Below are 14806 nucleotides of genomic sequence, written 5' to 3' on the forward strand. Positions count from 1 at the left end.
AAGAACACAAACGTGAGCACAGTGACAAAAACCATATAAATAAATAAGTGAATGTGCGCTGCGTAAAACTGCCCGGACATCCTTCCGGATCTATAGAAATTACTCTGCAGATCAAAAGCCAGAAGGCCGGAACAGTAGAGGTGAGTGCTTGGAAGAGTGAGAGATAACGTGCGTGCTTCGTGCCATCTGTCAAGTGGGGTTGCCAATACCAAATGAGTTCCGGCACCCTGGGGTCACCACTGGAGGCTCTGCTTTATTAGACTTTCTGCATGTCAAAATTAGCACAGAACAAGGAGTGCTTACAAATGCCATGGCAATTTTCTTCTGCAGGTCAGTACAATTATGGCGAAACCTAATACATATACTTTTTAGAATGGTTCATTACAGTGACACTATAAAATGTATTTTTCGTTAAAAAAAAAAAAGTTATTTTTGTGCATCTCCATGGTTTGAGAGCCATCTTTTTTCACTGACGCAACTTTTGGAAATTTTGCAATTGTTTAGATACTTTGTATGTTAGGATTGTGCCTAAATAATAATTGTGAATTGAAATTTTGTGAAAGATATTTTGTATGTAAAAATTTTACAAAAGAAAAAAAAAAGAAAAGAAAAAGAAACCTCGGCACTCAGGATTTCCTTTGAATAATCCTCTGTGTTTTATTCACATGTAAATCACAATGTAACACAGTGTTTCTAGTCAATTTACTAATTATTTGTGATTTTTTTCACACGCCCCTTCCCATAGATTTGCACTGAAGGGGTGTGGTGTGACATCTCGAAGGGTGTGGTGTGACATCTCGAGGGGCGTGGCGTGATGTCACGACCCCACAGCCCGCACCCAGCGTTTGGAACAAAATATTCTGAACACTGGGGCAGTGGAGTACCCTATTAAGTATGCGAGAAATACACAACAAACAAATAGAATACTATTGGATTTGTGTGTGTCTGCACAAAATACGGCCACTTGGGCAAATATTTTGCCCAAAAATTACTATCCACTGCATCTGCCAGAAAAGTAGACCCACACTAAGAAAGTGTGGTAGATGAAAAGTCACAAAAAAAAAACCTGCAACCATGTTCACTACGCAATAAATGCAACTTATAAACACAAAAACAAGTGTAAAGAAAATAATAAAATTCCCCCCATTTTGCTTCTTATATAACAGGCATTTTCAATCATAATTTATTCCTCTAAATGGCTTTACTGTAACAATTGTGTTAATTATTTTACTGTATTATTTGCCAATAAAAAAGTTAAATTAAATAAGGCTGCTTCACTGCCTGAATTCTTTGGTATTTATGAAGATGTGATTTGTGGATAAAAACGTTTCCCACATTCTGGTTATTATGACTTCTTCCGTGTGTGAATTCTCTGATGTTCAACAAGATGTGATTTCTGAGTAAAGCATTTGCCACATTCTGAGCATGAATATGGCTTCTCCCCAGTGTGAGTTCTATGATGTAGAACGAGACGTGATTTCACAGCAAAACATTTCCCACATTCTTGGCATGAAAATGGCTTCTCTCCTGTGTGAATTCTATGATGTTCAACAAGCTTTCTTTTCTCCAAAAAACATTTTCCACATTTTGAGCATGAAAATGGCTTCTCGCCTGTGTGAGTTTTTTGATGTTCAACAAGCTTTGATTTCAGATAAAAACATTTCCCACATTCTGAGCATGGAAATGGTTTCTCCCCTGTGTGCGTTCTATGATATTCAACAAGCTTTCCTTTCTCCGAAAAACATTTTCCACATTCTAAGCATGAAAATGGCTTCTCGCCTGTGTGAATTCTTTGATGGCGAATCAAATCTGTTCTCTCCCTGAAACATTTTTCGCATTCTGAGCATGAAAATGGCTTCTCTCCTGTGTGAGTTTTTTGATGTTTAACAAGAGCTGATTTTGGATTCAAACATTTGCCACATTCTAAGCATGGAAATGGCTTTTCTCCTGTGTGAATCCTCTCATGGTCAAGAAGATTTTTTCTTATAGAAAAACATTTCCCACATTCTAGACATGAAAATGGCTTTTCTCCTGTGTGAGCTCTCTGATGTTCAACGAGGTTTGATTCAACTGTAAAACATTTCCCACATTCTTGGCATGAAAAAGGCTTCTCTCCTGTGTGAACTCTCAGATGTGCAACAAGCCTTAATTTCAAAGTAAAACATTTCCCACATTGAGAACATGAAAATGGCTTCTCCCCAGTGTGAATTTCTTGATGGCGAATAAGATTTACTTTCTGCCTATAACACTTCCCACATTCTTGGCATGAAAATGGTTTCTCCCCTGTGTGAATCCTCTGATGGTCAACAAGATATGATTTCATAGTAAAACATTTTCCACATTCTTGACATGGAAATGCCTTCTCCCCAGTGTGAATTCTCTGATGTTGAACAAGATGTGATTTCATAGTAAAACGTTTCCCACATTCTTGACATGAAAATGGCTTCCCCCCTGTGTGAGTTCTCACATGTCTATCAAGCTGTGATTTGAAAATAAAACATTTCCCACATTCTTGGCATGAAAATTGCTTCTCCTCTGTGTGAATTCTCTGTGTATCTTGTGTGGTATGATCATCTGCTTTATAATATGAAGATATAAGATTCTCCTCTGATCTCCTGGTACTGTCATCTGCCAAGGATAAAACAGTTTATGTTATTTATCAGTAATAGAACCTTAAACATTTTGCCCACATGTACAGTCAGTCACATGTACAATTAGTGCTGAATTATTTCATTATTTGACATCATAGAACATTCTCACTATCTGATCTAATAATCTTCTCTCCCCCATCTCCTGCAGTAAGACTGAGATCGCAGTGATCATTTTTTCTTTTTCTTCTCGCCTTCTTAAAACCACCACTCATACCCATTCACAGACCAATACGAGGGCTTGTATTTTGCAAGACCAATTGTACTTTGTACTGACACCCTTCATGTTACCATAAAGTATACTGGAAAATTGAAAAATATGTAATTTTGGATGCTTTAGTTTTTACAATACAGTGGTCCCTCAACATACGATGGTAATCCGTTCCAAATGGACCATCAATTGTTGAAACCATTGCATGTTGAGGGATCAGTGCAATGTAAAGTATAGGACAGTGGTCTACAACCTGCGGACCTCCAGATGTTGCAAAACTACAACACCCAGCATGCCCGGACAGCCGTTGGCTGTCCGGGCATGCTGGGTGTTGTAGTTTTGCAACATCTGGAGGTCCGCAGGTTGTAGACCACTGTTAGAGGAAGTTGTACTCACTGTTAGAGGAAGTTGTACCGTCACCGCTGCCCTGGATGTCGCCGTCCATCGCTGTCGCCGCGTCCCCTAGGTGTCCCCGATGCTCCGGCAAGGCATCTGCTTCCCCGGCATCCGTGCTCTCCATCGCCGCCATCACGTTGCTACGCACGCCGCTCCTATTGGAAGACGGGACGGCGTGCGCAGCGACGTGATTATGTCGATGGAGAGCGCCGACGATGCAGGGGATCCCAAAGAGGACGCGCCGGAGCCCCGAGGACAGGTAAGAGACATCACCGGAGCTCATGGGGCACCGTAAACGGCTATCCGGTGGCAGCTGAAGCAGTCTGCGCTGCCGGATAGCCATTTATACGATGGCCCCGACATAAAAAAGCATCGTATGTTGATGCTGCCTTCAATATGACCTCTGAGAGGCCATCGCATGTTGAAATTATCGTATGTCAGGGCCATCGTAGGTCGAGGGGTCACTGTACTTTTTTTTATTCTATGTGTCAGTACAATTTCATCTATGACTTTAATCTTATCGACCCATAGAATAAAGAGGACGTCAACTTTACTCTAAAGTACAATGTAAAAACTAAAGCATCCAAAAAATGTTTTCATTTTACTACTGTTAGGATTAGCTACTGTTAGTAGTTGTTATTTAGTCTAGGATGTGCACAGGAGCTGAACCATCTATAAGTCTGCAGCTGTTGCTTATATTTCAGCAAATCTTCTATCTCTTTCTTTCTTCTATATATAATTGGAGTTAATAGCTCATTTGTCCAAAAATTGTGAAAATACTTTTTCCTCATCAGCAATGTCACATTTTTACCCATATTTTATTTATTTTTAGGCTGAATAGGAAATGTACAGAATAAAAAGTAACAGCAGATGTACACCAATTTTTTGAATTTTTTAGAAATTCCCTTTGAAACTGACTAAATAACATCTGTGACTCCACTCTGCATTTAATGGTTACTACTCACCTGGACAATAACCTGTAGGAATGTCCTCTTTATACTGTTCATCACTGCTCACATCTGTCTCCTCTTCTTCCTTTATGTCTGTAGTATTAATATAGTTCAGATCTTTCCCTGTAGGAATGACCTTCATATACTGCTCATGACCGCGCACATCTGTCTCTTCTTCTTCTTTTACCTTTATGTTTGTAGCATTAATATAGATCAGATCGTTCCTTGTAGGAATGTCCTCTTTATACTGCTGATTGCCCCTCACATCTGTCTCTTCTTCTTTTACCCTTTTGTCTGGAGTATTAATAGAGTTAAGATATTTCCCTGTAGGAATGTCCTTTTTATACTGCTCATCACCACTCACATCTGTCTCTTCTTCTTCCTTTATGTCTGTAGCATAGATAAGATCTTTCCCTGAAGGAATGTCCTTCATATACTGCTCATCACTGCTCACATCTGTCTCTTCTTCTTTCTTTATGTCTGTAGTGTTAATATAGTTCAGATCTTTCCCTGTAGGAATGTCCTCCATATACTGCTCATCACCACTCACATCTGTCTCATCTTCTTCTTTTACCCTTTTGTCTGGAGCATTAATAGAGTTAAGATCTTTCCCTGTAGGAATGTCCTCCTTTAATTGCTCATCATTGCTCACATCTGCCTTTTCTTCTTTCGTTATGTCTGTAGCAAAAATAGAGTTCAGATCTTTCCCTGTGGGAATGTCCTCCTTATACTGCTCATCACTGCTCACATCTGTCTCTTCTTCCTTTATGTCTGTAGCATTAATATGGAGCAGATCTTTCCCTCCAGGAATGTCCTCCTTATACTGCTCATCACTGATTACATCTGTCTCTTCTTCTTTTACCATTCTGTCTGGAGCATTAATATAGATCAGATCATTCCCTTGATTCAAAAGCTGTAAAAGAAATATTGTAAAAGTCATCAGACAGTAAAGTCACCTGGAATATTTTTAGGGTGAAAAAAAATTATAAAAGCACGGCTGTCTTTTGGGTAATGTATCAGGATAATCTACTTTATGTGGGAGTGTACATAAGGAGTAGCATTTTTTCAAGCCATTATATACTGTACCTTATATATTGCATGTTTCACCAGGTTTCTGCTCAATCTTAAATTTTTAGTTGTCTCTAAGCTGGTGGGTGCACCCTAGCCTCTATGATGTCTTCCATACACTGGATACACAGACAAGAGGATCCTGTTCTTCTGTCTCTTTATAGTACACACTAAAAATCAGCAGTAGCATGGAGAACATTATAGAGAAGTAGTGAGCAGTCTACGGCTAGGCTCTTTTAATAATGTCGGTGTATCTGATTAGGTCTGTGTGACTTTTCTGTCTTAACTTTAGACCAGTGTTTCCCAACCAGGGTGCCTGGCTACCCAGACATGCTGGAAGTTGTAGTTTTGCAAAACCTGGAGGCACCCTGGTTGGGAAACACTATTTTAGATAGCTGACTTAGAATGCCTTTCTCTGTACGCACATGCACCAAGAGATTCATTAGTCTTCCTCCCTAACGGAGGTCCTTTTCCTTAATATTCCTTTGTAAAAACTGAACAGAAGTATTCATTTAGACAGTCAGCTAGCCCATTTTAAATTACATTTTATTATCATAATGCCCAAAAATGACATAACAGGAGGTGTTATCTCAGCCTTATAGCTGCAGGTCTCCAAGAACAAGGGTTCTCAACCAGAGGTAAGCGTACCCCTAGGGGTATGCCAGGAGTTATGCGGGGATACAGCATTTCGCTGACAAATACCGGCCATGCATTTGCCAGTATTTGTCATCGCAGGGCGGGGATTGGACACCACAGTCACCGCGGCAGCTCACTATAGTGTACCGTGAGCTGCAGTGGCTGCTGGGCCTGATGTATGACATCCCTGACAATGTGCGGAGCCGGAAGGACAGCGCAGAAGGATGTCACTCGTCAGTGCGGCCCTCTGACTCCCGCCGAACGGCATAGACAAAGGCCTGGGAAGAATGTTAAACTAAGTGTAACACCGCAATATGGGAGGGTGTTATTGTATGTATCTCATATATTGGCCTAGGGGGATCGGAGAGGAGAATAATGGCACAAGGGAATTAATATGGGGGGGGGGGTGAATAATGGCAAAAGGGGATCAGAGGGAGGGGGGAATAATGGCAAAAGGGGATCAGAGGGAGGGGGGGATAATGGCACAGGGGGATTCATATGGAGGAGGGGGATAATCCTTATCCCCCCCCCTCTCAATCTTAATCCTTTTATCCGATTATGGCAAAAGGGGATCAGAGGGAGGGTGAAATAATGGCACAAGGAGATTAAGTTTCGCATTAGAAAGGTAAGTACACGCCATTATGAAATTAAGTACTTTTATTACTTATTTTGTCCACGGGTACGCCTCGCATGTAAGTTCTGCACAAACTTACGCGAAAGGGGTACCTGCGGACATACTTTCACCCATTGGGGGTACAGTTGCGAAAAAGGTTGAGAACCACTGTCCTAGAAGCTGGAAATTAAGATAATGGATCAATAACAACCTCAGGACCCTCGTACACATGTATATCCGGCATGGCTAGACAGGCTTCAGGTTGTGTCAGTGGAGGAGATCAGAAAGAAGTCAGATCGGAAAAGGGACAAATTCCTTTGTGATAAAAGCAATTACGACACAGACGCAGTGTTCACTTGGAGAAATCAAAAACCTGCAGGAGTTAATCAAAAAGGGAGAAGGAGAAAATTTCTAAAGAAAAAACAGAAGTCCTGACTATTGGACCACAGACTCTGATACGAGTGCATCGGATGAAGCCAACAAGGAAACAACTAGGGATCAAAAGTCGAAAGATAAAAAAGATGAAGCCCCTTTAGGAGAAAGATTAGGAGGGGGAAGCATAAGAGGAGGAATGAACAGATACCAACAGAAGGGAAAGACAGTGTCGTGGCAGGAGTAACTAGTACAGACAATGTCATCAATATCGGAACAAAAAACAACAGAGCGCTTCTGTGTGCGATCTTCCAGACCAAATGGGATAATGTGGGATAATGAGGAACGCACTCACCTGGTCAGGTTGTGCATATTCCAGGCACAACGCTGATGTGGGCTTAATGTAACAACTGCTGCGGCTTCCCACGCTGGATCCACCGGCGTGTAAGAGACAGTGAAGGAGGAGGAAATCGGAAGCTGAGATCGCGCTGTTGCAGAGAAGATTCAAGGATACTGGTAGAAGTCTTAATTTCTTTTATTCTATTCACACAACGCGTTTCTGGATATTAATAATCCTTTCTTCAGGCGTGATACAAAACACAGAATGCAGGAGATATATATATAAGGGAAGTGACGTATCGCACCTGGATAACAACACGCCCACAATTCTCACACAAGTAAACATAATGGATATTATTAATGCTACATATAATCACTAAATAATAAATCCACTATATTCCACAATAGATAATAAACCTGTCCAATAACAGAAAGGATTATTTTACAAAAAAATGCAATAATGTACAAATGCATAAAAACACATTGATACATAAAAAACACACAATAAAACCTACATTAAAAGGCCGTTTTTTCTATACACTCATTTAACCCCTCGGGCCACCCGCCCTGTCCTCACCCATACCACCACGATAATACCTATTATCAGTCTGAAGCGGGACACACTACCGCATTATTTCCCACTGAAACATCGACTGTCTACAGTCACCAAATCAATAGCCACGTCATCTCTCTCTTTGATTCCACATCTGGAAATAAATTCACCAACATTAAAAAGTACAAAAAGAAAAATAGACCACGGGGATGCAGGGGGGGCCGCAAAAAAGGAAACATATTTAACATATCATCACATGTATTGGGTGATAATGAGATTTCCCTTTTAGCCAAGGGACTCTCATTTTGTCCCTCTACTGCTCCGGACCCTTTTCAGTTGTTTTTGGATTTGAATGAATATATTCGCAAATTGGCCCTCACACGTTTTTTTTGTTTTTAAGGAAAACAAAACAGGTAAACTTGAAGCAAATATTCCGACTAATGTTGATGACCATGACAATATTGATATTTTAGATGCACGTGGTAAACATATGGATGTGCACAAAAAATCCACTTTTTTTCCTCTGGGACACAGAGGCAATTTTGTGGAGACATTTTACTCATTGGTGGGGAATGATTTTAGGAACATTAATGAAACTCCCCGTTTGACTCATAAGGATAATTTATCCTTGGAAGAACGAAAAGCGCTCAAATCATTAAGAAATAATGAGAATATTATAGTGAGACCCGCTGATAAAGGGGGGGGGGGTACAGTCATTTTAAATAGATCGGATTACATTAAGGAGGCAATGCGAATCCTTTCGGATATGAATTATTATGAAGTCCTGTCAGATGATCCCTCTGTAAAATATTTTGAGGATTTTTTATTCTTTATCAAGAATGCCTTTGACATTCAGGTGCTAAATAAAAATGAATATGCATTTTTAAAGATCAAAAATTACCAACTCCCCACCTTTTATTATTTGCCAAAGGTCCACAAGGATCAAAGTAATCCCCCCGGGAGACCAATTATCTCTGGGGTTGGTGCTATTAGTTCCCACCTATCCCATTTTGTGGACCTTTTTTTTACAGCAATATGTGTTGGAACTGCCTAGCTTTTTAAGAGACTCCACCCAGCTCATTCAAGAATTGGAATTTTTTAGAAATATTGATAATAATAATTATTTATTTATAACCTTGGATGTTAGTGCTTTGTATTCCAACATTTTAAAAGAAAAAGGGCTTGGTGCAATCAGATACTATTTGGAACAAGATGCTGCTATATCTAGTGCCCAGTTGGAATTTCTTCTTTATTCCATTGATTTTATTCTTGAGCACAATATTTTTTCTTTTAATGGACACATTTTTAGACAGACCCTCGGTTGTGCGATGGGGACTCGATTTTCCCCAAGTTATGCAAATTTATATATGGGGCATTTCGAGTCCCTTCGCATTTTAAATCCGCACATCATATTTTATAAGCGTTTTATAGATGATTTATTTATACTTTGGAATGGCACTGAAGATGAAGCAACACTTTTTATTAATGAAATTAATCACAATGATTGGGGATTATTATTTACTCCAACTATTTCATCTACCAGTTGCGTGTTTTTAGATTTGGAAGTTTTTAAAAATAACACAGATGAAATACAGACACGCACACATTTCAAAAAGGTAGATGTGAATAGCTTTTTGAACTTTAATAGTTGTCATTATCCGAAATGGATTTTAAATGTCCCATATGGACAATATCAGCGTGTGCGGAAAAACTGCAGTTCTGATGCAGATTTTCTTGTGCAATCTAAAATACTGCAGGAAAGATTTTTAGAAAAGGGTTATTCCAAAAAAATAGTGTCCACTGCTTTTCAGAAAGCAAGCACCTTAGAACGCAAGGAGTTGGTACATAAAATAAATAAAAAGACAAAAGGAAGGAATGCTGTGATCCAGAATATTAATAATAAAAGGAAATTTAATTTTATTACCACTTATAACAATAATCCTGATCGGATCCGGGGGATACTGACTAAATATTGGGGAATCCTGCATGCAGATCCGATTTTAAAACAAGTTTTACCAAAGAGACCTAATTTAACATTTCGAAGGGCAAAAACCCTTAGAAATCAGTTAGCCCCAAGTAGGCTAAAAATATTGAATAATGATGTAATCTCTAGAGATATTACAAAAAATGCAAAATCAGGTACCTTTAAGTGTGGGACCTCGAGATGTCTGTGCTGCAAATGGATCCCCTGTAAGAATACATCCCTACTAACATCTTTTTCCACTCAGGAGGTAATAAAGTGCAGGGATAGTGCAAATTGTGCATCTTCTTTTGTAGTTTATTTACTAATATGTAGATGTGGGATCCAATATATTGGGCGCACAGTGCAAAGTTTGCGAGCTCGAATGAACAAACATCGCTCTAATATTGCAAAAAAATTTATGTAGCACAGTGTCTCGAGACACATAACCTTAAGTCACCCTGATAATATCGACTGTCTGTCAGTTTTTGTAATCGAACAAATTCCTGCTAATAATCCTAATCGGTATCAACAGTTAATTAACCGAGAATCGTATTGGATTTTTAGATTTAATACTATGTGGCCCGAGGGGTTAAATGAGTGTATAGAAAAAACGGCCTTTTAATGTAGGTTTTATTGTGTGTTTTTTATGTATCAATGTGTTTTTATGCATTTGTACATTATTGCATTTTTTTTGTAAAATAATCCTTTCTGTTATTGGACAGGTTTATTATCTATTGTGGAATATAGTGGATTTATTATTTAGTGATTATATGTAGCATTAATAATATCCATTATGTTTACTTGTGTGAGAATTGTGGGCGTGTTGTTATCCAGGTGCGATACATCACTTCCCTTATATATATCTCCTGCATTCTGTTTTGTATCACGCCTGAAGAAAGGATTATTAATATCCAGAAACGCGTTGTGTGAATAGAATAAAAGAAATTAAGACTTCTACCAGTATCCTTGAATCTTCTCTGGAACAGCGCGATCTCAGCTTCCGATTTCCTCCTCCTTCACTATCAATATCGGAAGTCATTGCCGTCTTGTCCAAGGGTCTTAATTATGGACGGCATGAGGGGTTCGACTTCCCCCAGTTTGAAGTCGACCTCTTCAAAGCAGTCAGGAAAATAAATCTGCATAAAATATTTAACAATAAGGAAGATTCGATCTTTCGTTAACAAAAAGAAAGTCACCAATATGCATAGGCCTATTAGGTTTTAGTGTAGCTTCAGGTCTTGATGAAAGGGAATCCGATGATGTGAGGATATTGGCTGCGTTAGCTGCAGACTCTTCATTCGTAGAAAGTAAAGAGATATATACAACTAAATTCTCAGGGGGAAAGCCGTCAACTTTTAACCCCCAGTATGCCCAGGCACTCCATTAGATCTCTTCACTACTGCGGTGCTTAGCGATACGAGATGCTTAGTTCATCCAGAGAAAGATCTCAATACAGAAGAGAAAAAGGCCTTTGATTGGGTCAGTAATCAACCTCACTTAACCCCTTAAGGACGCAGCCCTTTTTCACCTTAAGGACGCAGCCCTTTTTCACAATTCTGACTACCGTCACTTTACGCATTAATAACTCTAAAACGCTTTTACCGAATATTCTGATTCTGATATTGTTTTTCATGACATATTCTACTTTATTTTTGTGGTAAATTTTTGTTGTTACTTGCATCCTTCTTTGGTGAAAAATCCCAAAATATCATGAACATTTTGAAAATTTAGCATTTTTCTAACTTTGAAGCTCTCTACTTGTAAGGAAAATGGATATTCCAAATACATTTTATTTTTCTTCACAAATACAATATGTCCACTTTATGTTGGCATCATAAAATGGACATATTTTTACTTTCTGAAAAAATTAGAGGGCTTCAAAGTAGAGCAGCAATTTTCAAAAATGTCATAAAAATTGCAAAATCTGAAGGGACAGATGTTACAGAACTACAACTCCCAGCATGCCTGGGCAGTCTTGGCATGCTGAGAGTTGTAGTTTGGCAACATCTGGAGGGCTACTGTTTGGGCACCACTGTAACAGTGGTCTCCAAACTGTGACCCTCCAGATGTTGCAAAATTACAACTCCCAGCATGCCTGGGCAGTCTTGGTATGCTGGGGGTTGCAGTTTGGCATCCACTAGGAAGGTCAGCAGTAAAAATCGCTTACTGCCCCTTCCTTCCCCCCCCCCCCCACCTTTGTTTCCCTACCTGCGCCGTGATCGGCTGTCTCCAGCGACGATCCCCACGGCATCTTGTCCTCAGGTACCGGCCTCCATCTTCTCCCCCCGTTCTGCCTGACATCCAGGGGTGGGCAGAATGGGGGGCTGCCATGGCAACCCACTGTCCTGCGCTGCCATTGGTGAGAATCAGTTCTGGCCAATGGCAGGGGATAGGAGAAGATCGCAGCACTGTGACCTCGCTCCTATCACTCAGGATGATTGGGGCTGTCACTGACAGCTCCGATCATCCCTATTTTCCGGGTGATCGGGTCACCAAAGACCCGATCAGCCCGCAATAGCAGAAAATTGCATGTCTGAATTGACATGCGATTTTCTGTGATCGCCGACATCCCCCCCTCGGCGATGTGTCCCGGGATGCCTCGGCGATGTGGCGGGATGCCTGCTGAATGATTCCAGCAGGCATCCCGTTCCGGTCCCCAACCGGCTAGCGGCGGGGACCGGAATTCCCACGGGCGTATGCATATGCCCTACGTCCTTAAGGACTCGGGATGCAGGGCATATGCATACGCCCTACGTCCTGAAGAGGTTAAAGGGGGAATTCCATGCAAAAACATATTATCCCCTATCCAAAGGAATAGGGGATAAGATGTCTGATCGCGGGGGGCCGCCTTGATCTCCCTGCAGCACCTGCATTCTATGCTGGGCTGCGTCTCCAGTTTCGGAAACCTCCGGGTTTCCAGGACTGGGGACATGACGTCACGCTACACCCCCTCCATTCATGTCTATGGGAGGCCGTCACGCCCCCTCCCATAGACATGAATTGAGGGGGTGTGACGTCAGGGAACGCAGGTGCTGCAGGGAGATTGCGGGGGGTCTCAGCAGCGGGCCCCCCACGATCAGACATATTATCCTCTATCCTTTGGCCCCCACAGCGCTTCTATATATGCCCCCCCCCCTCCCCGACGTGGGGGGGGGGGGCATATATAGAAGCGCTGTGGGGGCCAAAGGATAGAGATATAAATGTGCTGCGGGGGGCAAGATATATAGAAGCGCTGTGGGTCCAGACATATAACCCCCCCTGCGATTCAGCAACCAAGTAGACGCAGCAGCACTCCAGCGTAGTGAAAATAGTGACTTTTATTTATCACCAAGATGCAATAGCGACGTTTCAACCACCTCACGTGGCCGTCCTCAAGCAGTGTGAGTTACATAATACGTGCTTTAAATAAGGGAAGACAATGTGACCTCACTTCCTGTGGGCGTACAATAATTAGCATGTGTAAACAAACAAGTAGGTTCACAGTAATAGACGTCTATACATCCCATGTACAGGGAACCCTGTTCTACTGCAAAATTAAGTGTAACATCAAATAAAGTGTAGAAAAACAAAACACTCGTGCTAAACACACAATATACAATTACTATGCAGTACAGTGTTATATATAAAACAATGTTCCGTGTCAATCAGTCCATACCTCCAGTCCCGGACGTGGGACCCGAACATAGAGATCTCAAACATACCCCTGACTCCTCCATAGGAACGAAAAAAAGCAATATCATAGGTGATCGGCGTTCTTGCCGACTGTAGTGGTTTCCGGTGACCGGATCCAAGCTTCCGGTTCGCAGGCCTGTGGTATTCCAATTTACACATGCGTGGTGTTCCGGCTGGAGACTTCAGGTCATCTTGGATGTTGGCAGGCCCTCTCTCGGGGTATTGGCGCCTGCGCACTTGTCGACCGAGCTCGCGCCTGCGCCTCGGCACCTTGAGCTCCCGGTCCGCCATCTTAGGTGCTGGAAAGTGGACAGTTTAAGGCTTGACATAGTCCCTGTGTTGCCAGTACTTCTCCCAGAGGGCCCACGGTGTCAGTGCAACTGGTGATTGGCTCCCCACTATTTGGGGTTGTTCACCAGTGTACCGTAACTTTTGCTAGACCACCTAAACGGTACGGGCATAGCGGAGAAAACACCGGCCCCTGATATGGAGATTTAATGTACCTCATGAATGTCTAGCCCGTCCACAACATCCAGTTCTCCATGACAGGTAGACACCACTCTAGTTAAATTGGAGTCCACATCTTGGCCCAACACAAATTGTGAAAAGAAAATGTTTTTAGAAAAAGAGAGTAATCCTAATGGAGGTTTCAACTTTCAGGTGGATGATGGAGATCTGGTCGGGTTTCCACGTCGGACCTGGATCGGAACACAAAAAAAAGTATTACTAATGTGATATAGTGTATATATAAAAAAATATTCAATTAGGAAAACACTTATTACACAGATCAGGATGTGTCATTGTTATCTCAAGCAGTTAGGCGTTACAATTAGCATGTGTTACCTTAAAGTCAACATTCAGACCCTCTGGTTTGAGGGTATGGAGTTGGAAAATCCATTTAAGTTCCTTCTTTCTTAATAGACTTACACGGTCCCCGCCCCTTTTAAGGGGGGGGGGGGGGGGGTGACGTGATCAACTAGCATAAATTTCAGGTCCTTTTCTCCATGGCCTGCCTCTAGAAAATGCTTCGGAACTGGTAGATCTTGTTTTTGTTTCCGTATAGTGTAACGGTGTTGATTTATACGTGTTTTGAAGTCAAAGGTTGTTTCCCCTACATATAGTTTTTTACAAGGGCACCATAGTATATAGATGACAAAGTCACTCGTACATGTCAAGTAATATGGAATTTTGTATTTTATGCCAGTAGTAGGGTGTTGAAAAAAACTGCCTTTCACCATGTAGGTGCAATTCACGCATCTTCTACATGGGTAAGAGCCAGTGTTTTCCACTGTCAAAAATCTCTGAGTCTGTTTCCTCAGGGATACGTCCGCCTTGATGATTTGGTCTTTCAGATTCCTAGGGCGTCTGTAAGCCATCAGTGGTGG

General features: G+C 41.3%; 1 protein-coding gene across 1 annotated transcript; it reads right to left on the reverse strand.

The window, feature by feature from the left end:
* Positions 1 to 980: 980 nt before the first annotated feature.
* On the reverse strand, positions 981 to 13712 carry LOC130290775 (gastrula zinc finger protein XlCGF26.1-like). The gene is made up of 3 exons (XM_056538880.1): positions 13451 to 13712; positions 4221 to 4499; positions 981 to 2628 (listed from the first exon to the last, which is right to left on the reverse strand). Exons 1-3 carry the CDS (start codon positions 13710 to 13712, stop codon positions 1346 to 1348), a joined length of 1824 nt encoding a protein of 607 aa, XP_056394855.1. The 3' UTR covers positions 981 to 1345.
* Positions 13713 to 14806: the final 1094 nt, after the last annotated feature.

The sequence above is a fragment of the Hyla sarda genome, chromosome 1 (assembly GCF_029499605.1).
Source record: "Hyla sarda isolate aHylSar1 chromosome 1, aHylSar1.hap1, whole genome shotgun sequence".
NCBI classification, from domain to species: domain Eukaryota; kingdom Metazoa; phylum Chordata; class Amphibia; order Anura; family Hylidae; genus Hyla; species Hyla sarda.